Source organism: Triticum aestivum, chromosome 7D, assembly GCF_018294505.1.
Source record: "Triticum aestivum cultivar Chinese Spring chromosome 7D, IWGSC CS RefSeq v2.1, whole genome shotgun sequence".
Lineage (NCBI taxonomy): Eukaryota > Viridiplantae > Streptophyta > Magnoliopsida > Poales > Poaceae > Triticum > Triticum aestivum.
In genome coordinates, this window is record NC_057814.1 from 7,794,676 (window position 1) to 7,817,963 (window position 23,288).

Sequence of the window (23,288 nt, forward strand, 5' to 3'; positions counted from 1 at the left end):
AGTGGGAGACTGAAGGAAATATGCCCTAGAGGCAATAATAAAGTTATTATTTATTTCCTTATATCATGATAAATGTTTATTATTCATGCTAGAATTGTATTAACCGGAAACATGATACATGTGTGAATACATAGACAAACAGAGTGTCACTAGTATGCCTCTACTTGACTAGCTCGTTAATCAAAGATGGTTATGTTTCCTAGCCATAGACAAAGAGTTGTCATTTGATTAACGGGATCACATCATTAGGAGAATGATGTGATTGACTTGACCCATTCCGTTAGCTTAGCACTTGATCGTTTAGTATGTTGCTATTGCTTTCTTCATGACTTATACATGTTCCTATGACTATGAGATTATGCAACTCCCGTTTACCGGAGGAACACTTTGTGTGCTACCAAACGTCACAACGTAACTGGGTGATTATAAAGGTGCTCTACAGGTGTCTCCGAAGGTACTTGTTGGGTTGGCGTATTTCGAGATTAGGATTTGTCACTCCGATTGTCGGAGAGGTATCTCTGGGCCCACTCGGTAATGCACATCACTTAAGCCTTGCAAGCATTGCAACTAATGAGTTAGTTGCGGGATGATGTATTACGGAACGAGTAAAGAGACTTGCCGGTAACGAGATTGAACTAGGTATTGAGATACCGACGATCGAATCTCGGGCAAGTAACATACCGATGACAAAGGGAACAACGTATGTTGTTATGCGGTTTGACCGATAAAGATCTTCGTAGAATATGTGGGAGCCAATATGAGCATCCAGGTTCCGCTATTGGTTATTGACCGGAGATGTGTCTCGGTCATGTCTACATAGTTCTCGAACCCGTAGGGTCCGCACGCTTAAAGTTCGATGACGGTTATATTATGAGTTTATGTGTTTTGATGTACCGAAGGTAGTTCGGAGTCCCGGATGTGATCACGGACATGACGAGGAGTCTCGAAATGGTCGAGACATGAAGATTGATATATTGGACGACTATATTCGGACACCGGAATAGTTCCGAGGGTTATCGGATAAATACCGGAGTACCGGGGGGACCGGAACCCCCCCCCCCGGAGGTTATTGGGCCTCATGGGCCCAAGTGGTGGAAGAGGAGAGGCGGCCAAGGGGCAGCCGCGCGCCCCTCCCCCCCCCCCCAAGTCCGAATTGGACAAGGAGGGGGGCGGCGCCCCCCCTTTCCTTTCCCCCTCTCTCTCCTTCCCTCTCCTCTCCTACTCCAACATGGAAGGGGGGAGTCCTACTCCCGGTGGGAGTAGGACTCCTCATGGGGCGCGCCAAGGGTGGCCGGCCCCCTCCCCCTCCTCCACTCCTTTATATACGGGGAGGGAGGCACCCCCTAGAGACACAACAATTGATCCCTTGGATCTCTTAGCCGTGTGCGGTGCCCCCCTCCACCATAATCCACCTCGGTCATATCGTAGCGGTGCTTAGGCGAAGCCCTGCGTCGGTAGAACATCATCATCGTCACCACGCCGTCGTGCTGACGGAACTCTCCCTCAAAGCTCGGCTGGATCGGAGTTCGAGGGACGTCATCGAGTTGAACGTGTGCTGAACTCAGAGGTGTCGTGCGTTCGGTACTTGATCGGTCAGATCGTGAAGATGTACGACTAAATCAACCGCGTTGTGCTAACGCTTCCGCTTTCGGTCTACGAGCGTACGTGGACACACTCTCCCCTCTCGTTGCTATGCATCACCATGATCTTGCGTGTGCGTAGGATTTTTTTTTTGAAATTACTACGTTTCCCAACAACTTGAACATGAAGAATTAAGGGGTCAACAATTATATTCCAATACTGAGACTTAATCTGGAATAAACTTAGACAGATGTTAGTCCATTTAATTAAGTTATCATATATATAAAAAAGCCACTATGATTTTAAAACCGAGTAATAAAACCCACCACAAAGTCACACAAATGTGGTTAGGAAGTGAGCAGGTAAGCTATTGGAGAGAAGAGCCAACTTGTACTGTTGGGTGCAGCAAATTGATCATCAACTCTGACAATTCAGATGTCATTTCAGCAATGCAAGACGGTGGTAATACATCTGGAGTGTTGACTGCTATCTTAGATGATTGTTTCCATATGGCAAGAGACTTCACTTATATTCGGTATGATCATTGTCATAGAGAATCAAACGTTGTAGCCGATGAGCTAGCTAGGCTCTGTAAATTTTCTCCCCCCAATTCTTGGTTTGATGAGGCCCATGTTGCCATCACCCAGTTACTTGTAAATGACACTGTTTTCATTACCATCTAATAAAAGAGGTTCGAGAGTTCAAAAAACTTGTACAATCTAGTGGTACGCACACTTATCGCCATATCACACATGAGATCAAAATGCCTAGTTGTTCCATGTTGTTCTAGCCCTAGCGCCACCGACAATGCATGCATATGGTCCAAAATGTGAATGGATAACACATATCCTATATGTTCAGTTTTTTTTCATTTGTTTGAAAAAATGTACCATGCACAATCAACGGATAACACATAAAGCAAAGATCTTTTCTGAAAATGCAGAGATTATAATAGATAAAAATGTTGGAAATATACCCTAGAGGCAATAATAAATAGGTTATTATTATATTTCCTTGTTCATGATAATCGTTTATTATCCATGCTAGAATTGTATTGATAGGAAACTCAGATACATGTGTGGATACATAGACAACACCATGTCCCTAGTAACCCTCTAGTTGACTAGCTCGTTGATCAATAGATGGTTACGATTTCCTGACCATGGACATTGGATGTCGTTGATAACGGGATCACATCATTAGGAGAATGATGTGATGGACAAGACCCAATCCTAAGCCTAGCACAAGATCGTGTAGTTCGTTTGCTCAGAGCTTTTCTAATGTCAAGTATCAGTTCCTTAGACCATGAGATTGTGCAACTCCCGGATACCGTAGGAATGCTTTGGGTGTACCAAACGTCACAACGTAACTGGGTGGCTATAAAGGTGCACTACAGGTATCTCCGAAAGTGTCTGTTGGGTTGGCACGAATCGAGACTGGGATTTGTCACTCCGTGTAAACGGAGAGGTATCTCTGGGCCCACTCGGTAGGACATCATCACAATGTGCACAGTGTGACCAAGGAGTTGATCACGGGATGATGTGTGTTACGGAACGAGTAAAGAGACTTGCCGGTAACGAGATTGAACAAGGTATCGGGATACCGACGATCGAATCTCGGGCAAGTAACATACCGATAGACAAAGGGAATTGTATACGGGATTGATTGAATCCTCGACATCGTGGTTCATCCGATGAGATCATCGAGGAGCATGTGGGAGCCAACATGGGTATCCAGATCCCGCTGTTGGTTATTGACCGGAGAGTCGTCTCGGTCATGTCTGCGTGTCTCCCGAACCCGTAGGGTCTACACACTTAAGGTTCGGTGACGCTAGGGTTATAGAGATATTAGTATGCGGTAACCCGAAAGTTGTTCGGAGTCCCGGATGAGATCCCGGACGTCACGAGGAGTTCCGGAATGGTCCGGAGGTAAAGATTTATATATGGGAAGTCTTATTTTGGTCGCCGGAAAAGTTTCGCACTTTATCGGTATTGTACCGGGAGTGCCGAAAGGGGTCCGGGGGTCCACCAAGGGGGTCCACCAGCCCCGGGGGGGCCACATGGGCTGTAGGGGGTGCGCCTTGGCCTATATGGGCCAAGGGCACCAGCCCCAAGAGGCCCATGCGCCAAGAGATAAGGAAAAGGGAGAGTCCTAAAGGGGGAAGGCACCTCCGAGGTGCCTTGGGGGGGAAGGACTCCTCCCTGGCCGCACCCTTCCTTGGAGGAAGGGCCAAGGCTGCGCCCCCCCCCCCTCTCCCTTGGCCCTATATATAGTGGGGGGAAGGGAGGGCAGCAAGATCTAAGCCCTGGCGCCTCCCTCTCCCTCCCGTGACACCTCTTCCTCCCCACTTGCGCTTGGCGAAGCCCTGCCGGGATCCCGCTACTTCCACCACCACGCCGTCGTGCTGCTGGATCTCCATCAACCTCTCCTTCCCCCTTGCTGGATCAAGAAGGAGGAGACGTCGCTGCTCCGTACGTGTGTTGAACGCGGAGGTGCCGTCCGTTCGGCGCTAGGATCATCGGTGATTTGGATCACGACGAGTACGACTCCATCAACCCCGTTCTCTTGAACGCTTCCGCTCGCGATCTACAAGGGTATGTAGATGCACTCCTTCCCTCTCGTTGCTAGTAAACTCCATAGATTGATCTTGGTGATGCGTAGAAAATTTTGAATTTCTGCTACGTTACCCAACAAAAAATGCACTGATTTCCTTTCCGTTAGAAACCTAAAACAACCTACATGCACAATCAAGAGAGGACAAAGGAAGAAAATATCTTTTTTCTTGCTTCCTTTGGAGAAAGGAAGATTGATAGATGGGTATAGGTGTCCTAGAGCAACTCTTGGCAGATGTTGCATAATTTGAGAATCACCATATTCATTATGTAATCGATTGCCAAAAATATGGATGCTGACTAGGGTGCATGCAAAGTCGGATTCACTATATTCCAACATCCAAATTTTTCTCACCTTGTCGGATCTAAATATTAGTGGGACACCTTCTTTCTTTCCCTTTATTTTCCCCTAATCTCTCCTCCCGCAACCACACGTCCGAACCACCCTCTCCAAAGCGTCCACAGTGGCTACTCTTAAATCAAGCCAGCCAGTGTCCCACGGCTACCCTCAAATCAACCTAGTCATCCAACTACGGATTACTCCTCCTGCTGACACACTGGGCTATTTACTCCCAGCAACACTAGCACATGACGGCGCCATGGGCTTAAGCTCCTACGAGTTACGGCGACCATCCTCTCAAGGAGCCGCCTCCCAGGACTTCGTCATGGATGTGCATGACACGGTCCTGCACCTCACTCCATGGGCCTCAAGCTCCTATGAGCCACGATGACCTTCCTCTCCAAAATCCATGGCACGGAGCTTCGCGGGGGTGGTCGGTTGCATGAGCAATGGCGTGATTCCAGCGGAGATGACGACTCAATTTTGACAATGACGACTCAAATTTTGAAGGCAGTGCCCGATCTCAGTGGGATGGATGATGAAAAATTTCCCTCCAGCCACGCCCAGCAAATTATGGAGTGTACTCTAAAGTATCCCTTCCATCCTCCAAATATGGAGGGAGCTCCAAAAACTATGGCGATTGAGGTGTGGATGGCAACTCCGATGGAGCTGCTTTTTGTGGTTCGTGCTCCACATGGCAGTTATTATGCAGTTCGGGTGAATATGGCGATTGTGATAGAGTTCCTCTTACCTGGAATAGCTAGGGCTAGTTCTTGGGTGGCTTAAAAAAATAAGCTACCTCTCCCCAATTTAAAAAAGTAAGTCGCCCCTTATTTTTTGAGCCTTGTAAATTAGTTATCCATAATTTGTATAGAAGACCTAGTGAATGAGAAGCGGCTTACGGAATAATATGGAAAGAAGGCGGCTTATTTTTTAAAGCTGCCAAAGAACAGGCCCTATAGTGGTACACTAACAAAATTTGAATTTAGGTTTTGAAAATGTTTAACATTCTAGCAACCTCTTGGAAACACCACATGATAAGAAAGCGATTACCAGGATCCGTGCAGAATAGTTGTGCCAGTTGACAATTAAAGGAGCAAAACCAGAATTTGCCCATGTAAGCCCATTTAACGAAGAGGAATCGGGGAATACAATTCCTTGGTCATAACCAAACCAATGGTCCAGGCCGAACCACGGAGAGGCCTATGGTTAGAAGACGTAGTACTCATCCTCACAGAACCCGTGCGGGATTAAACCCAACACAGAGAGGAATCTTTGGGTTCACAGTAAGTTGTTGGTGCCGCTCAAAGATCCCATATTATATAGGTGTGCATCTATCTAGTAGCTAGGTGCACTCGGGTGAAAACCAGGTTCATTTAAACTATACGCACGCCCACCCTCTGACAAAGGTTGCCTTTTAGTGAGACGTAATAAGGTAAAAAATCAGAATAACAACAAGCAAAAGTGCAAAACTCTTAGAAGAGCACAGTGTCGCGGGATTTCCAAAACGAGTAAAACCCGCCATAAGGTCACATAAACGGTGGGAGGCAGGGAGTGATATTAGGGGTTGTTTGGATCGTGCCCACTTCCGCCCTAGCAAATCGCGGCGTGCCAATTATTTTGGAGGATTTCGCCTCCGACGCTTCTCCCGCCTGTTGGCGAAAAAAACTGAACCGTTGGCCAAGACTTTGACGTATATTCGAAATCCCGGCCCTGACCCAAACGCATGCCAACGCCCTCAGTCAACATGGAAAAAATGGTAAGGCGGTTGTTGGGTGCTATCCAATTAAACGTGCCCATAAACTCTTGGACAAAAGTGACCGTTTGCACAACCTTGCGGTATGCACGCTTGTGGCCGTATAACATACAAGATAGGTGATGAGATCAAAAGGCCTACAAGTAGGGCTAGGTCTAGCGGCGCCGACCATCCATGCAGAGGCATGGACCAAAATGCCAAGGGATAACACATATCCAACGACTGATGAAATCTGCACAACCAATAGAGGATCAAGAAAGCAGAGATCCTTTCTCTGAAATGTGCATATTATATAGTATTATAAGAAGAGATAACACATATCCAAAAATGTAGAGATTCTCTTCTCTTTCAAAACTACAACAGCAACCTACATGCACAATCAAGAGAAGAGAAAGGAAGAGGAAAAGATCTTCTTTGTTGCCGCCTTTGGGAAAAGACGGATCGTAGATAGGTGTAGGTGGCTGGCTGGGGCACCCAGCCCATGATTGATAGCAGCAACCATACCAAAAGATGAGGCGATGAGGTGATGGATCTCTCTCTCACTCTCTCTCTCTCTCTCTCTCTCTCTCTCTCTCTCTCTCTCTCTCACACACACACACACACACACACACACACACAACACACCACACGTAGATGCAGAGGCAGACACTTGCATGCTACCCACAGCACACCACACAGTTCTCCATCTGTTGCTGCTGCAGTTGTAATCGATCTGGTCCGGTCACCTTTCCCGGCGGTGGTGGTGCCGAAACCAAAAGCCGCCGTACCTGAAACGATTCTCCCTCCCTCCCCTCGCTTTCTCCCTCTTCTTTCTTGCATCATCCCTGCCCACCCGCCTTCTCCTTCCTCTCATGGCTATAAAGCCCGCCTGACACCGACCCAACCTGCCCGCCCGCACGCACGCTCGCTCGCCGCATATCTTCCCGTCCACCGGCTCGATCGCCTGCCTGCGTGCGCTGGTGTGCGTGGTGGTGGCGATGGGAGGAGGGAGCGGCGGCGGCGGGGTGTGGCCGGTGGTGGTGATGGTGTTCCTCAACGCGATCGCGGCGGTGATGGTCTCCCTCGTCAAGGTGGCCATGAACGGGGGCCTGGACCCGCTGGTGCTCGTCACCCTCCAGCAGCTCACCGCCGCCATCTTCCTCGGCCCCATCGCCTACTTCAGGGAGGGCAAGGTCCGCCCCAAGATGACGCTGGAGATCTTCGCCTACCTCTTCGCCAGCGCGGCGCTGGGGGCGGCGCTCAGGCAGTACATGATCTTCGTGGCGCTGCGGTACACCACGGCCACCTTCGTCACGGCCTTCTCCAACGTGGCGCCGGTCCTCACCTTCCTGCTCGCCGCCGCCACGCGGTCCGAGTCCCTGAAGCTCAGGACCGCCACGGGCGCCGCCAAGCTCGCCGGCACGCTGGTGTCGCTGGCGGGCGCCATGGTGCTCACCTTCTACCGCGGCGTCCCCCTCACCCACGCCCACCGCGGGCAGCTGCACTACTCCGCCGCGCCGTCGCCGGCGGGCGACCCCGGCGCCGGCAAGAGGTGGACGCTGGGTACGGTGGCGATCCTGGGCAACTGCGTGTGCCTCTCCTGCTGGTTCCTGCTGCACGGCCGGCTCGCGAAGAAGTACCCCTACGTCTACTCCTGCAACGCCTTCATGTCCACCTTCAGCTTCCTCCAGGTCGCCGCCGTCGGGCTCTGCGCCCACCGCAGCCTCGGCCTCGCCGCCTGGCTCGTCACCTCCAAGTTCCAGATCCTCACCATCCTCTACGCCGTACGCACGCATCTTTCATTCATCTGAATTACTACAAATGAATTGTCAGTCACTGATGAACAGCTTATCTGAATTGAAATTCAGGGGGTGGTGGGGTGCGGGGTGTCGTTCGTGCTGCTGACGTGGTGCATCGAGAAGCGGGGGCCGGTGTTCGTGGCCGCCTTCATCCCGGTGGTGCAGATCATCGTCTCCGTCATGGACTTCACCGTGCTGCACGAGACGCTCTACCTCGGAAGGTACCACCACCACACCACACCATTCCACTAGCACCGATCATAGTACATCCAGATTCAGAGTTTCAGACACTGAGAGATCCTGCACCATCCTTATCGATGGTCCAACCTCATAGTGTCCACCCATGATTGACTCGACACGGCACCTGACAATATAATGGCGCTTTTGCAGTGTTCTGGGATCGGTGTTGGTGATAGGTGGGCTGTACCTGCTGCTGTGGGGCAAGAGGCAGGAGGCCCTGCAGCAGCCCCCAAAAGTTGCAGAGGATGACACGGAGCAGCAACAGCAGCAAGTGCAGCAGCAACAACAACCACCACAACAACAGGTACAGGTGCAGATGCAGCCCTGACTTTCAAGACTCACAGGCTGAAAAACAGAGGAGCCCTCCATCCGTTGCATCTGGGTGGGTGTTAACAAGTGCAGCAAATAAGTTCTCCAACACACTTTTCAGTTTTCGTTTCCATGTTCTTGTGAGATCACCATTAATGGTGTAAATTAAGCTTCAGGGCACTGTCAGCCATGTCATGAAGCTGTTTAGGTTCTGATCCAGACAACACTCAGTAGGATAATGATCTGAAGATTCTATACCAAAACTAATAGCGACATCAGAGAAAATATGTATACTAGATGTCACCATGTTTTGTATGTTTTTTGAGAAGTGTATTTTTTTCGTGGGGACATACGTGGAATGCTCTAATTAACTGCAAATTTGTAAGAGCTACACATGGCAATGGCATTATCTGAGTGAAATGCCGTTGGGAAATTTTGAGCAGACATGAGATAGTAGTGTATTTAATTTGGAGATTTAAATAAACCAACATGAGAGAATATCGGAAGCAATACGCCCTATATCTACTTTTTATGTACGTACAATATTCGACCGCACGAATAGGCGTGCGTGCGCACATATGCACAAGAAAGTGTCGAGAATGAAAGCCACAAGAGTTAGTAGACTTCGACGTTCCATTGCTCGGACTTCTTCAGTTGCTTCCTGTAATCTATCCAGTCGATTCCTAGCATCACCGAAACGACACGAGATTCAGCACCACTTGCGTTGAATTCTTGCATTAAACCACTCAAACTATACTGAAACAAAATAAATGTATAAATAAGTTCAGAAGAATGCATTGTAGTACCTTCTTTTGAAGCCAATGGGATCATGATCTCATCAATACCCTTCTCCATGCCCTTCAGTCCACACATGTACACATAGGTGTTGTCCTTCTTCAGGAGCTCCCACAGCTCATCCTTGTACTCTGCCATCCTGGTCTGGATGTACATCTTCTCTCCCGCCGCGTTGGTCTCCTCCCTGCTGATGGCGTAGTCGACCCGGAAGTTGTCGGGCGCCTTCGCCTTCATCTTCCCAAACTCCTGGTGTTCACAAATGCAGTACAGCCAAACAAGATGATTAAGTGTCTGTCACAAGAAACAAGGATGTAGTACTTGGATAGAAAAAATCTCATGGAGACTACACAAGGTGATCGATGTTCCGACCTCTGGGTAGAGCAGAGAGCTGCTGGTCGGAACTCCCAAGAAGAGCCATGCCAGGCCATTGAACTGCACAACAGCACAAGGATTCACACATTTAATTGTTGATTCAGGTTTCTTGTGAACATAAGGTGGTATTCAGTACCAGGTGGGACAGGGAGTGGCAGACAAACATCATCGGCACTATGTATGTGTTACCTTGTAGTCTTCGTACTTCTCGAAGAACATCTTCCACAAGAACGACCGGAACGGCGCGATACCGGTCCCTGTTGCGAGCTGCAAGCAAACGACAACATGGAAATTACTAGTTGGCCATCAGTTCGTGATGGATGAATTGCTGAATGTTTTAACCATGGGGTTCAGGCTCACCATGATAATAGTAGCATTGGGGTCTTTAGGCATGAGCATCTCTTTGCCTACTGGCCCTGTTATGTTGACATCGGCGCCGGGCTTCAGGTCGCCTGCATTACCATGGACAAACAACAAACATGACAGTGAGGATGAGATACTACCAACTTGTAAAATACTAGCAGTGATTGCATACAGTGTTAGTAAATGGTGATGCAGATTTAATTACTGGTTTCCAATAAAGAAAATTCATCAGCACAAGAAACAGATTCCTGATGATCTGCAAAGTCTGAACTGAACCGACTCTGAACTTTGAACAGTAGCAGATTTTTTTCAGAGAGAAGTACAAGGGGATGCAATGCAATGCAACTGAAGAATTGCAGTCTAAGATTTATGGTATACAGTGAATAAAGTACAAAATTAATGAGCCTGATGTGACTAGTGTTAGTAAATGGTGATTCGGATATTCACTACCAAAAGAAACAGATTCTTGATGATCTGCAAAGCCCAAACTGAACCGACTCTGAAGTCTAAACACTAACACCTTCTTCAGAGATAAGTACAGGGGGTTGTAATAGCCATGATAATGAGAATGAGACACTACCGAGTTGCAAAATAGCCAGGATAATGAGAATGACACACTACCGAGTTGCAAAACCATGATAATGAGAATGCCAACTTGTAAAATCCATTGCAGAGATAAGATTCATGGATTCCAGTGAAGAAAACAAAAAATTTAATGAGCCTGAGATGACTAGCCTTAGTAAATGATGGTGCAGATATTCATTGGCACAAGAGACAGATCATTTAAGGTCTACAATTCCTGAACTGAACCGACTCTGAAGCCTGAAAACTAACACCTTGTTCAGACATAAGTATAGGAGGATGCAGTAGCCACGATATAATGAGAATGAGACACTACTGAGTTTGAAAATAGCTACTCATTAGCACAAGGAACAGATTCTTGATGATCTGCAGAGCCTCGACTGAACCGACTCTGAATACTGAACACTAGCGATTGATTTTTCGAAAAGAAGTACAGGGGGATGCAATGCAACAGAAGAACATCAGTGGAGATCGTACGAACTGCCAAATCCATTGCAGAGATAATTACTTTGGATTGCATTGAATAATAGCATTAGCAGGAATGTGTTTAATTTAAGAAAAAGAAGAATTAACTCATCCTGATATCTGAACTGCAAAACGTCTGAACTAAACCGAACACTGTTAAGTTTGAAGAATTTTTCAGATTGTTGAGAGCCGAACAATGCAGATTTCCTCATCTCTGGGAGGGAGTTGGGACTCACAGAGGAAATTGGAGCAGACCCCCTTGACGACCTCCCCTGCGTCGTTGGTGTAGACGAGCCGCTTGACGCACAGCGAGACCTGCAGCCAGATCGATTTCAGTCAGCGACAAGCAGTGCCAATGGATCGTTGGAATCGACGGATCGAGCAGGGCGTACGGTCTTGGCGTCGCCGAAGTCGCCGAGGGCGCTGCTGGCGATGGAGTAGAGGCGGAGCTTGTGGGGCTTGCCGTTCTTGTCCTGGCCGTCGGCGACGACGCCGATGGACTGGCCCTCCTTGTAGGGCACCTCGCCTTCGGTGGAGAAGACCATGTGCCACGTCTCCCCGGGCGCGTCGTCGGCGGTGATCTTGGTGTTGAGCAGGCACTTGCCCACGTACGGCTCCTTGGGCCGGAACTTGTTGGTCACCACCCCCTCCTCCTGCTTCTTGGACACCTTCTTCTCCTTCACCGGCGCCGCGGCCGCGTCGGTGGAGACGGCCTGCGCCCGGACGGTGAGCAGGCCGCGGCGGGAGACGGCGGTTCTTGCGGCGCACGGGAAGCTGCAGTGGGAGTGCTGCGGCGCGCTGGACGGGGAGGGGGAGGTGGTAGTGGCGGCCCGGAGGGAGACGGCCGCGGCCGTGACGGCGGCCATGGCGGTGAGAAGGAGGGAGTGTGGGTGGGGATCGATCGAGGTGGGTAGGGGCGGGGGAGGGTAGCGGGGAGAAGGGGTGGGAGGTTAAGGAGCGGGAGGGAAGGTGGATAGAGTGGAGGGAGATGAGTGGAAGGCAGGGGAGGTGAGGATGAAGTGGTGCTCCTGGTTTTTGGAGGGAACAGAGCAACACAAACAACCAAAAGGCCAAGGCCACTCACTCACTCACCCACCAAAACTATCTTCTCTCTATAAATCTCTGTCTCTCTCTAGGAAAGATTCATATGTCCATCGAATCCAACAAGTATCTGCCTGCCTGCCTGCATTGCGCTGCCAAGTTGTGTTGTCATGGCCACAAAAGTGCCGTCGGACACCGTCGACATGGGAGCTTCCTCTTCCTCTTCTCTGTCTCGCCTTTGGGGGCGAGGGTCCGCCGACACCAGTGTGGTGGCGGATCTCTCGCCACCGATGACGATGAGCTCGCCTGCCTATCCTCGGGCCCATCTTCAAGCACATTTTTTGTGTGTGAATTAACAAGCATGATATACAACGGCGGGGCTACATACAAGGTTGAGGGGGCCGTGGCCCCCCTAGCCCAAATGAATTTTTCTTACTAGTCGGTTTTTTGTGTGAATTAACAAGCATTATATATGCGGAGCGAGGCCTGAAGTTTTGGTACTGCTCGTGACGCCATGCCCACAAGTCGACACATGGTGGAGGTTCAGAGAAATCGAATTTAATGATTTGCGCAACCATTGGCAAAAAAGTTCTCGCCAATACTGTGGTGGTGTCAAGTCCTCGGTGTATGATACATGGCTTTGTCTCCCTCAATGGAAAGTCTTTAGTTCTCGCCATTGTATAACACCAAAAGGTCACAGCAAAACCACTAATAAAACAAAGGGTACAAAATTATGATGAAAACCCACTTTTATCATGGTGGCCTCGAGATAGCTCAATTCCACTCGACCATATGCCTTAACCATATCAAACTTTAGTTTACCATACTGGCATCCTACTTCCTCATTTTCTTCATAAAATGTAAATATTCATAAACTGAGGTCTGGCAAACGTTGGTATCTCATTCGAAGCTTGAGGCTTTGTCACAAAATCTTTAAAAGGAACACCACATGGACTAATAGGAATGAACAGTGTGAAAACTACACATTTATGTGCTTTTATCTTTTCAACTTTTTATCTATTTATGTTTCCGTGTTTCCAGAATATGCAAATAGAGAACACCAAATGTTGTTTGAAGGACAATATACCTATTTTTTAGAAAAGCTACCAGGCTTTATTTATTGGTCACCATAGCTGCATTAGTGACTCACTTGGGCTTAACAAGCCTAACATGGTGGGCCAGGGAAAGACGAAACATTTTGGGGATTACCTTTCATGTTCAAAACTATTCACAAAAAGGGTTTAGAAAAACTTCATGTTTAAAAAAAATGCTCACGTCTTTATAAAATGGGTTCTGTTTTTTCAATAAATCTTCAGAAATTTCAAAAATTGTTCAGCTTTCAAAATAAATAATCATTTTCTTTTTATGAAAGGAAAACAAAAAACCCCAATTGAAAAGCTGTAGAAACAACTCGCTCGCTATGCTGCTCTCTCGCTCACTCCTAATATGGGCTGAGCCAATCGTTGTCCACAAGAGCTACTTCTCGCTCGCCGCGAGATGTAAGTAGGTCCTGCCTCTAGTGTAGTGCTACTAGGCCGGCTCAGTACTGTAGCTTAGGCGCAAGGGTTTTTCCCTGTGGTTTTTATTAGTTTCTCACTATTTTGCGCATAAAAATAGTGAGAAACTAATAAAAAAAGTTTCTCACTATTTTGCATCTGTTTTTCTTTGGTTTTGTTCGGTTTTCCTTTTTTCTATTTATTTTTCTTCTTTCCTTCAGTTTACCTTTTTTATTCGATTTTCACCGGTGTTCTTTGTTTGTTTATTTTTTCAAACAAATGTCTATTTTTTGATAGAAATTGTAAATTTGTTTGTTTATATCAGTAACATTTTAATGTAATTTTTTTAGATACATGAATTAAAATACTTTCAAACATATGTTTTCATGTCTAGTTTTCCAAACACATTATCATATTTTCTATACAACTAAAACATTTATACAAGTTATATATTTTCCAAATACATTATTACCATCTTTTCAAATACATGTTTTTGAACATTTTTTAATATGTGGTGTAAATTTTAAATGTGTGTTAAATAATTGAAATACATGAGGAAACATTTTTTTGAATGATAAGAAATAGATTTAAAACTATGCTAACATTACATTACATTTTTAAGATGTTAAAAAATCACGAACACTTTTGCAAAACGCTTGAACATTGTTAAATGTGACATACATTTTTTGACTGCTAAGAATATTTTTTAAACATAAAGGAAACTTTTTATATGCATAAAAATTTGGGAAAATGTCACATACTTCTTTTTGAAACTCTTGAACATTTTTGAAATGACATTTTGTTTTGGTTCATACTTTTTCTAAAAGTTGAGCGGATGTTTTTTAACACTACATGAGCATTTTTTGTGATGAACACATAGAAAAAAATTAACTAAATGATTTTTAATATGTTTATTAAATATTTTTGTGAAGAGTAAAAAAAATAAAACAAGTGGGAGATGTTAGCATGATGGACCCACATGACTGTTGGACGGGCCTGCAAAGGGCAAATAATGCAATTATGGGCCTTTGAATGGCCTATTGCACCACACAAATTAAGTCATCCCAGCCCATTGGGCTATCTGATTCTTAAAAAAAACATTGGGCTATCCTCTTCGAGCCTCCCTCTCCCAATGCCTACATCATATAAGAAACGCAAAGTCATTTTGAGCAGTGACGGTACCTAGCGGTAGATCTCACGCGCTCGCATTTCCTGAGATTCATGTGAAGCTATGTCCCTCCCAGATGTATGGTAGTAGCATAGTTCTTCTATCTTCCTTTTTAGTCAAATCAGTGTCATCTTAATGGGCCTCGAAGACCACATTTTGTCAGGGGAGATGTGCATGCAACTTTTTTCTCTCTGTCTACCTCCCAAACATATCTGTAGACTTTATTTCATCTTAGTCAATGTAAATCACTCACATCTTTTAAACTATAAACTCGTTTCAGAAACTTTTTATATATTTGGACTCCGTCGTCAAGAACTTTAGAACAAGATCAATCTTGGATACATTCCAAACACATTTAAATTTCAACATTTCATATTCCATACGTGAAACAAACCTGTTATACTAGAAAAATGTGAAAAAAAACATATTTCAAATAGAAAAGATGTGAAACCAAATAGGAAAGAAACTGAAATGTCAACTTCCCTTGTGAAACTGATTAACTTGGCAATGTGTAATAATTTATTTTCAAAAGAGTAAAATAGATGTGATTTTCTGTGAAACAAGCCAATGGAAACTTGAAATGTGTTACTATGAAATGAGTGAAATGAATTTTGTAAAATGAGTGAAATCAATTTTTTGAAATGCGCTAAATCTTATTTGAAATGAGTGAAATATGTTCCTACCAGTGTTCGGCCAGGCAACTTCTGATACGTCTTCAATGTATCTATAACTTTTTATTGTTAAATGCTATGATGAGGGCGAGAGAGATGTATGTCCCCGTTGCAACACACGACCCTTTTGCTAGTGTTATCATAAATACAACCTTCTTCATCACATAGCCTTAAATTTTAGTGCATATGACAAACTTTACTGCTCAAGCATAAGCCAAATTAAGAAACCACAAATACAATGATTTTCCAAGATTTAACTTTGATCAACGGTTAATCCATCTATACGGTCCAAATTTGGCTTAGTAATTATTTGTCTCCGCTTCCTTTGGAGGCACGATACTCCATCTGTCCACGTGTTGCCCAAACCGCCCTTAATAACTTCCCCCAAGCCGTCCAAAGAAGCCCAACCCATCCAGCATCAAAGCACCCTTCTTTCCTCTCTTTCGATGCCGCAGTGTTTCCTCTTCCTCATATCGCTAGGGTTTCCTGTCGCTGCCGAGGAGGGGAGGAGGGGAGATGGTGGTGATGGGGGCGGTGGGACTGCTCAGACTGAGGAGGACATGGAAGATGCGTCGACGAACTATGATGACAGTTACATACTTGCAGAGATCGGCGTAGAAGGAGACGAGGAAGGACGCGGAGGAGATGACCCGAAAAAGGGGGGTTCGTGGTGATTGTGGACGTTATGATAGGCAAGATATCCGTCCACGTGGTGCCCCCATCACCAAAATCACCTAAAAATAAATAAATAAATACCCCACCCGGACCCCATAAGCAAGCCCAACCCACACCGCAAGAAACAAAGCTCCAATCTTTCCCCCTTCCGCCGCTGTCGCCGCGTCTCCTCCCCGATCCCCAATCCCCGATCCGTCCGTCCGCCCCCACCCCCAGCCCGGATCCAGGCGATGGCGGCCGCGGGAGACGCCGGCGAGAAGAAGATGGTGACGCTCAAGAGCTCGGACGGGGAGGAGTTCGAGGTGGAGGAGGCGGTCGCCATGGAGTCGCAGACCATCCGGCACATGATCGAGGACGACTGCGCCGACAATGGCATCCCGCTCCCCAACGTCACCTCCAAGATCCTCTCCAAGGTCATCGAGTACTGCAACAAGCACGTCCAGGCCAAGCCCGCCGACGCCGCCGCCGCCGCGCCCGACGCGGCGGCGCCCCCCGCCGAGGACCTCAAGAACTGGGACGCCGAGTTCGTCAAGGTCGACCAGGCCACCCTCTTCGACCTCATCCTGGTACGGAATCCCTCGATCCCCCCCTCCTTGCTCTAGATCTACTGTTTGTTTTCGTGATGCTGTTCCCCTTCTGGGGCTGGGGCTCGGATCGAGATTGGTCTGCCCGTCTTGCTGCTGTTTAGATTAGGTTGGACGGGCGTGCTGTCATCGAGCCAGATTAGATTCGAGCGGATTAGGTTAGGGTTACATGATTGGTCTGTGCTGTGCGGTCGTCCTACTCTGCAATCTGGAGATTGGTTAGATTAATATCATGAAAAAGAGAAATTACATTCGATGTACACAGGGACCGTTCTTGTGGTAACCTGTGATTGAATGATTGGTCTCTGCGGTCGTCCTCGATCATCAGACCACACAGAACTTGTTAGATTGTGCCAGTTAATTGCAACTTTATGTGAGTGGTAGAATGTCGAGTTTCTCTGTGATTCACTTGTGGAAACATCAGAACACACAGAAGAGTAATATATGGTCTTTATCATTATGCACTGCTGTTTACCTAGCAATTGGTTTACTGTTAATCGTGCTTTTTACATAGTGATGCAAAGTCACACAATTAAACTATTGTTTCAAACTTTGTATCCATGTGTTTATTATCTTGTCTAATCTTCTGAATGCAACTTTGCATACCTTCTTCCATCTATCACGGTTGCCTGATTCTGATTGTGGTGGTGTACTAGCAACATTACATACATTACATAGTGGTAGCTAAATTACCACATATTATGCCTGTTCTTGTGCCAAGTGATAGTTGCCAACTGTAAAAGTCTGAGCTTTTCCGCAGGTGTTCAGTAGTATTGCTTTGAACTTGTTTTGTTACAGTTATGTTGTTTCATTCTAGATAGGGTGGTCTCTCAGATGTTGCATCTACATAATCCAATACCATACATTGCTTACCCGTGATCCCATGTTCTGTCACTGTTCCAGACATAATCATAGCTGATACATACGGTTGCTGCGTTCTGAGAAGTCGTGCTTGTCATCTGAACCCATGCATGAATTTCCATAACTTATCCATATGTTCAGTTATCATCTTTTTTGCAAGAATGTAGTAGTATCAGCTCTGACTCTGTTTTATCACAGTTGTGTTATTTTCTTTTGACGGTTGATCTTGATCCAGTTAGTCTTATGACACCTGAACCCATGTTCTGGGCTTTGAATCGATATCAATTGATCAATGCATGCCTTGTTTTGTGTTTCTTTTGCCACAAAAACATTCATGTAGAATGTCGAATTAGTAAATGAATGCTTCTCTGACACGCTGCTATTCCTTTTGCCCCTTTGCCCCCTCTCAGGCCGCAAACTTCCTCAACATCAAGGGGCTGCTGGACCTGACCTGCCAGACTGTTGCGGACATGATCAAGGGCAAGACCCCGGAGGAGATCCGCAAGACCTTCAACATCAAGAACGACTTCACGCCCGAGGAGGAGGAGGAGATCCGCAGGGAGAACCAGTGGGCCTTTGAGTAGAGGCGTTTGAATAGAGGAGCATGTAGGATGAACAATGCTTAGTATTCGTCATGTTTGCGTTTTAGCGCCTTTTTTTATGTCGCCATAATGGTTTCATCGAACAGCCTGAGGTATTGCTCGTGTGAAACCCTGACCGTGTCGTCTGTTCGTTGTTTGCTGTGGCGTGAGCGTGTAGAATTGTGGTGGCACCGCTGCTCGCACAAGTAGGCGTGTCGCCGGTGCTGAGGGTGCTACTCTGGCGCCGCATCGGCGGCAGTCGATGGAGAGGCTCCTGCCGGCGTGGTAGGTGTCGCCTGTGGCGGTCACGGACAAAGGCGCTCCACCCTTTGGTCATGATGTAGCTCTGGCTGCTGCACCAGTAGGAGAAGCGGAACTTCCCAACGCTTTGCCGCCGCCACGGCTGTCCTGAAACCAAAGCACGTCGCCGGCCACCCTCCCGGGGCCGTCGCGGAGCATCTGTGGGAGGAAGTGTCGCTCGGCTAAGTGCTTGAGCATCTGTTGATCGATCCTTCTGCATCATCTTGCTCTGCTCCGCTGCTCCCGAATGTGGCTGTCAACGCCATTGGTTCGCTGCAACGCAACAGATCTCTAGCTAGCTTAGATTCTAGTATATCGGTACAGTTTCTAAGCTCCCAGGAATTGGTGCCCTGGGAGCGCTCGAGTATAATCCCAATCGTGCAATGAATTTATGGTGCCTAAGTGTGTATATATAGCGGCGTGTCGGCGGCTCGTTTTGGCAGCGGCAATGGTCGTTCGGTTGTCCATGGATCTCGATGTAATTTTTATTATGTTTGGGATGCTTGGTACTTCGATGAATCTTTATAATAAATTTGATATTTTAGAAAAAAAACCCCGCTAATTTCATCCTGTTCCCTGAAAGGGCAGTGATAGGCGCCGGCGGGCCGGTCGCAGCGCATCCGTCCGATTCATTCATTTACAGCTGTCAGATCTGACGCCCCCCTACAGTCGTCTTCTTCCTTTGTTCTCCACGCTCCTGCACACAGAGCATCGCCCCCTCCCCTCCCTCCGACTTGTCGCCGTCGGGACCGTCGCCGACGAGCTCCGACGCGTCCCCGCCCGTGGCCGTCGGGATTGCATCATGGCCACCAGTGGGCCCCAGCGCGCGGTCAACGAAGGATTGCAGATCGAATGCCCCCCGACTGGTTCCAGATCAAGGTTCGGCACGGTTGCAGCATGCCCCCGACGTCACCGCCTCTGCCTCGCCTTGGCCATTGGCTTGCATCGTGGTGGCCAACAAGAAAATTCTGAAAAACAAACAAAATCCTCGAGTGGTCGATTGAAGCAAAAATATTACTAGGTTCCAGCAAAAAAAGGTTATAGTTCCAGCAAAACAAATTCAGTAGAAGAAAAAGCTCTAGTGGTTGTAGCAAAAAAAAAAAAATACCAGCTTCCAGCAAAAATATGCGCCGGTTCCAGCAAAAGCAAATTTAGTAGGGAAAAACTCCAGGGTCGATTGTAGCAAAATAATAAGCTACTTCCAGCAAAGTAATATGCCGGTTCCAGCAAAAACACAAAGCCGATGGTAGCAAAAAAAAATGAAGGCTAGTTTCCAGCAAAAACAGATGCAGGATGCAGCAAAATCCCTCGCTGGTTCCAGCAAAAATCACCGCCGGTGCTAGCAAAAAAAATAGCGGTTGTAGCACTGGTCTCGCATGGGTTGCAAAAAAGCTAGTAGTTGCTGCTCTGACCATGGTCGGATCCAGCATCTCTCTCTGTGTCACATCGTCGCCGACGTTCCAGCACAGTGGCTGGGGTTGCAACATCCGTAGCCACATCGCCGGCCTGCGCCAATTGCATCATCATCATGCGTTGGTTCCAGCAAAAATGCGCCGCGCCGTTGCTCGCAGCTGGAGAAGAGACTGATGAGGGGGGGAGGGGGGACTGCAGGAGCTCGCCATGGAGGTAGGATTATGGCGGCCGGGGAGCTCGCCGGAGGAGCAGGCGGGATTGGGAGCAGGACCACGGATTGGAAAAAGGCATGGCCGTCAATGGGGAATCAATGGACGTAGTTGTGTACGAGAGAGAAGAAAATGAATGTGTGGTTCGGTGAAGAGATAAGACGCTGAGGGGATAAGGACGAGGGAAGCAGAAGTGTGGGCCATATTGCGTGATGTGGCGTCCACGCGGCGTGCACGCGGTAGACCGGCGCACAGTTCGGCCGGTGCCCCGGCCACAAACACTTACCTCCCTGAAAAGATGAAGTTCATCCTCTTCTTACATTCCCATGCAGAATAAAAAATGAAAAATATTCGTCTTCTTGCTTTGATCTGCTAAGAAATTGCACCTCGATTTACACAATAAATAGGAAAGCATGAACTGATGATCATCTCCTCATGAGGGCTAGCTGCAAATCCAACAGCGGCCGCTCGGCAGTGGAAGGCTCGAGGTCGACGCCGAACAGCCGGAGGCACCGCCCGTGCGAAGCCCTGTCGTCCGACGTCCCCCGCTGCGGCATGAGCGCGAAGACTTGCGGCACTGCTGCAGGCACAAGGACGCGTGTCGCCGGCACTGAGGACACTACTCCGGCGCCGCGCCGGCGGCAGTCGATGAAGAGGCTCGCGCCGGCGCGGTAGAAGGAGACGGTGTCTCCGGCGGTCGCGGAGGAAGGCGCTCCACCCTTTGGTCATCACGTAGCTCTGGCTGCTGCCCCAGTAGGAGAAGCGGAACTCCCACGCTTTGCCGCCACCGCGGCCGTCCTCGAACCGCAGCACGGCGCCGGCCACCCTCCCCGGCCCGCCGTCGCCGAGCATCTGCGGGAGGAAGTGCCGCTCGGCGAAGTGCTTGGGCACCACCAGCCGGTTCAGCTTCCCCTCTCCTCTCCGTCCTCTTGCTCTGCTCCGCTGCTCCCCAATGTGGCCGTCAACGCCATTAATTGGTATGCTGTGCAACTCGACAGATCTCTAGCCAGCTTAGATTCTAATTCCAATCGTGCAATGAATTATGGTGCTAAGTACACCTGCACATGTGTGTTTATATACAGCAAGCATATTTAGCATCTTTATAATTTCCGCACCAAGTTATCCTGCATGCGTTGACTTTCCTTCCTTGGTACATACACGCGGTTGATCTCAGCCATTGATCCTTGATCCTTCTGATCATCTGATGTATGTACGGCCTACATGCACTCTTATTAATCGTTGTCCTATGTCTGTGAGATTTTTTTTTGTCCAAAGAAAACCCGTACCTCTATCGGTTGATGCACACAACCTTCATGTATGTGTGACGTGTCACGCTTAATTTCATGTTAATTAGGAAGCAGGTGCATGTGAAACCATGGAGCGCAGAGTGTGACTAATTGAGTTTCAAGCTAATTGTTTTTACATAAAAACCAAAAGAAGCTAATTATTTTTACATCGAAAACAAAAAGAATGATGAAGTCGATACAAGTCAACATGGTAGACTACGATGATTAAGCCATCAATGCGACAGCTGTACATGCATAGTTAATTACCATTTGCACGTATTACCTACGCCTCAAATTAGGTGTCTAGATACGGATGTATCTAGACAAATTTAGGACAAATAATTTGGGACGGAGGGACTGCTGTATAAGAGCCAGCTGATGAGACTAATGAGCTAGGTGTGAATAATTAAGGACGCCAACGGCTAGTTAGTTAGATCTGTTGCATTCGCAAGAAAAGTCTTTGCGACAGATTATATACACATGTAAAGGACAATTGGGACAGAGAGTACATGCCAGGTATATATTTGAGCTCTATATATATGATTGAGTTGGCTAATTAGATGGGATGCAAGCTAGTTTTTCTTACTGCCAAATGCACTTGCAAGTCTTATACTAGTACATTTCTTGATGCAAATTAGTTGGTTTCTTGATGCCACTTGGCCAGGATAATTATTATTAACTTGCATAACTGACTACAAAATTATATAACCAGTGGGGAAATGGAAACTAATGCAACTTGGATATGTGCATTATATTTGCGGTGGTAGGCTTGTCATTCTCCTGCCCCCAGCTAATTCATTTGGTTAGCTGGACAACATAATAATTAAGCCGATTAATTGGTTTCATGACGTCATCCTTGAAAACGTGGTTTATGTCACCTCCATTTTACCTGGCCTTGTCACACCCGAAAGTAAGGTTGTTCCCTGGTGAAGAGAACTGTTTTCATTATTATTCCTTGAAAAAGAAACTTCTTGGCCAGGAGATTCTAGCCAATAAAACCTTTGTTGAGTAAACTACGAACCACCACTTGACTCACCTCAAGTGGCCTAGTTTAACTAGTTTGTTATATGCATCTCAGGCCCCCTCCCCCCACGAACTTGCACTAATTTGGTTATAGTTGAATATTAGACGACATGCCAGTAGTGATGTAGCCTCGACTCTCAAGGGCCAGGTTGTCAATACCAATCGCTACAGGTACGGTTTTAAGTGTGTAATAATGCACTGCATTTGACTCCAAAAATATACCGTATTACTTAATCTGCAATATCATTCAGGTCCCTTGTCAGGTCCAATACCACATTGAGTTTACCAAATGCAACAGATCTAACCTTGTTAGTGATAATATTTGTCTAGGTCGCAATGGAATGCCATAAACCGTTACCAACCTGATCTTTTTTTTCTTTTTTTGAAAAGGAGGATGACCCCCGGTACCGACCGGATCTTGGTTACAAGAAACAACTACTCAAGTAGAAGCATCTACTTCTTTGACAAAATGAGGGTCTTTTAGCATTTCTATAGGTTAAATATTTCTTAGTTTGACTGTTTATTAAAAAAACACTAGCATCAATAATTTTTTTGTTCAAAAAATATCATGAAATTTAGGTTTTACAATATATTTATTTTTGTGCGAGCAACATGCATGTTGGCACAGATGGTGAAAGTACTATGTAGAGACTGAATTGATTGATGCACGTAAAATGAAAATTGGAGCTTACCTGATGATGACACCTTGACCTTATGGAGAAGGTGCATCATATTTCCGCAATTATAAGCAACCATAAGAATAGATTAACACCACAAGTTGTATTAA

General features: G+C 47.0%; 3 protein-coding genes and 1 long non-coding RNA gene across 4 annotated transcripts; 2 read left to right on the top strand and 2 right to left on the bottom strand.

The window, feature by feature from the left end:
• The first annotated feature begins 6,900 nt into the window (after positions 1-6,900).
• On the top strand, positions 6,901-9,003 carry LOC123164361 (WAT1-related protein At3g30340). Its single transcript, XM_044581794.1, has 3 exons — positions 6,901-8,052; positions 8,137-8,288; positions 8,458-9,003. The coding sequence occupies exons 1-3, from the start codon at positions 7,267-7,269 to the stop codon at positions 8,633-8,635; spliced, it is 1,116 nt and encodes a 371-aa protein (XP_044437729.1). The 5' UTR covers positions 6,901-7,266; the 3' UTR covers positions 8,636-9,003.
• A 46-nt stretch (positions 9,004-9,049) lies between these two features.
• LOC123164362 (ferredoxin--NADP reductase, leaf isozyme 1, chloroplastic) lies at positions 9,050-12,177 on the bottom strand. Its single transcript, XM_044581795.1, has 7 exons — positions 11,586-12,177; positions 11,430-11,508; positions 10,144-10,235; positions 9,973-10,050; positions 9,781-9,843; positions 9,423-9,657; positions 9,050-9,299 (listed from the first exon to the last, which is right to left on the bottom strand). Exons 1-7 carry the CDS (start codon positions 12,057-12,059, stop codon positions 9,232-9,234), a joined length of 1,089 nt encoding a protein of 362 aa, XP_044437730.1. The 5' UTR covers positions 12,060-12,177; the 3' UTR covers positions 9,050-9,231.
• Positions 12,178-16,345: 4,168 nt separating this feature from the next.
• Positions 16,346-18,400, top strand: LOC123165315 (SKP1-like protein 1). The gene is made up of 2 exons (XM_044582943.1): positions 16,346-16,810; positions 18,100-18,400. The coding sequence occupies exons 1-2, from the start codon at positions 16,475-16,477 to the stop codon at positions 18,271-18,273; spliced, it is 510 nt and encodes a 169-aa protein (XP_044438878.1). The 5' UTR covers positions 16,346-16,474; the 3' UTR covers positions 18,274-18,400.
• A 719-nt stretch (positions 18,401-19,119) lies between these two features.
• On the bottom strand, positions 19,120-20,332 carry LOC123165316 (uncharacterized). The gene is made up of 2 exons (XR_006482928.1): positions 19,983-20,332; positions 19,120-19,538 (listed from the first exon to the last, which is right to left on the bottom strand). It is a non-coding gene; the product is annotated as an uncharacterized lncRNA (long non-coding RNA).
• Between the last annotated feature and the right edge of the window lie 2,956 nt (positions 20,333-23,288).

Coding starts and splice junctions, on each gene's coding strand:
- LOC123164361 (XM_044581794.1), top strand. CDS start 7,267: ATGGGAGGAGGGAGCGGCGGCGGCGGGGTGTGGCCGGTGGTGGTGATG. Junction 8,053..8,136: donor TCCTCACCATCCTCTACGCC/GTACGCACGCAT, acceptor ATTGAAATTCAG/GGGGTGGTGGGGTGCGGGGT. Junction 8,289..8,457: donor GAGACGCTCTACCTCGGAAG/GTACCACCACCA, acceptor GCGCTTTTGCAG/TGTTCTGGGATCGGTGTTGG.
- LOC123165315 (XM_044582943.1), top strand. CDS start 16,475: ATGGCGGCCGCGGGAGACGCCGGCGAGAAGAAGATGGTGACGCTCAAG. Junction 16,811..18,099: donor CCCTCTTCGACCTCATCCTG/GTACGGAATCCC, acceptor GCCCCCTCTCAG/GCCGCAAACTTCCTCAACAT.
- LOC123164362 (XM_044581795.1), bottom strand. CDS start 12,059: ATGGCCGCCGTCACGGCCGCGGCCGTCTCCCTCCGGGCCGCCACTACC. Junction 10,051..10,143: donor CCAATGCTACTATTATCATG/GTGAGCCTGAAC, acceptor GTTTGCTTGCAG/CTCGCAACAGGGACCGGTAT. Junction 9,844..9,972: donor AGAAGTACGAAGACTACAAG/GTAACACATACA, acceptor GCTGTTGTGCAG/TTCAATGGCCTGGCATGGCT.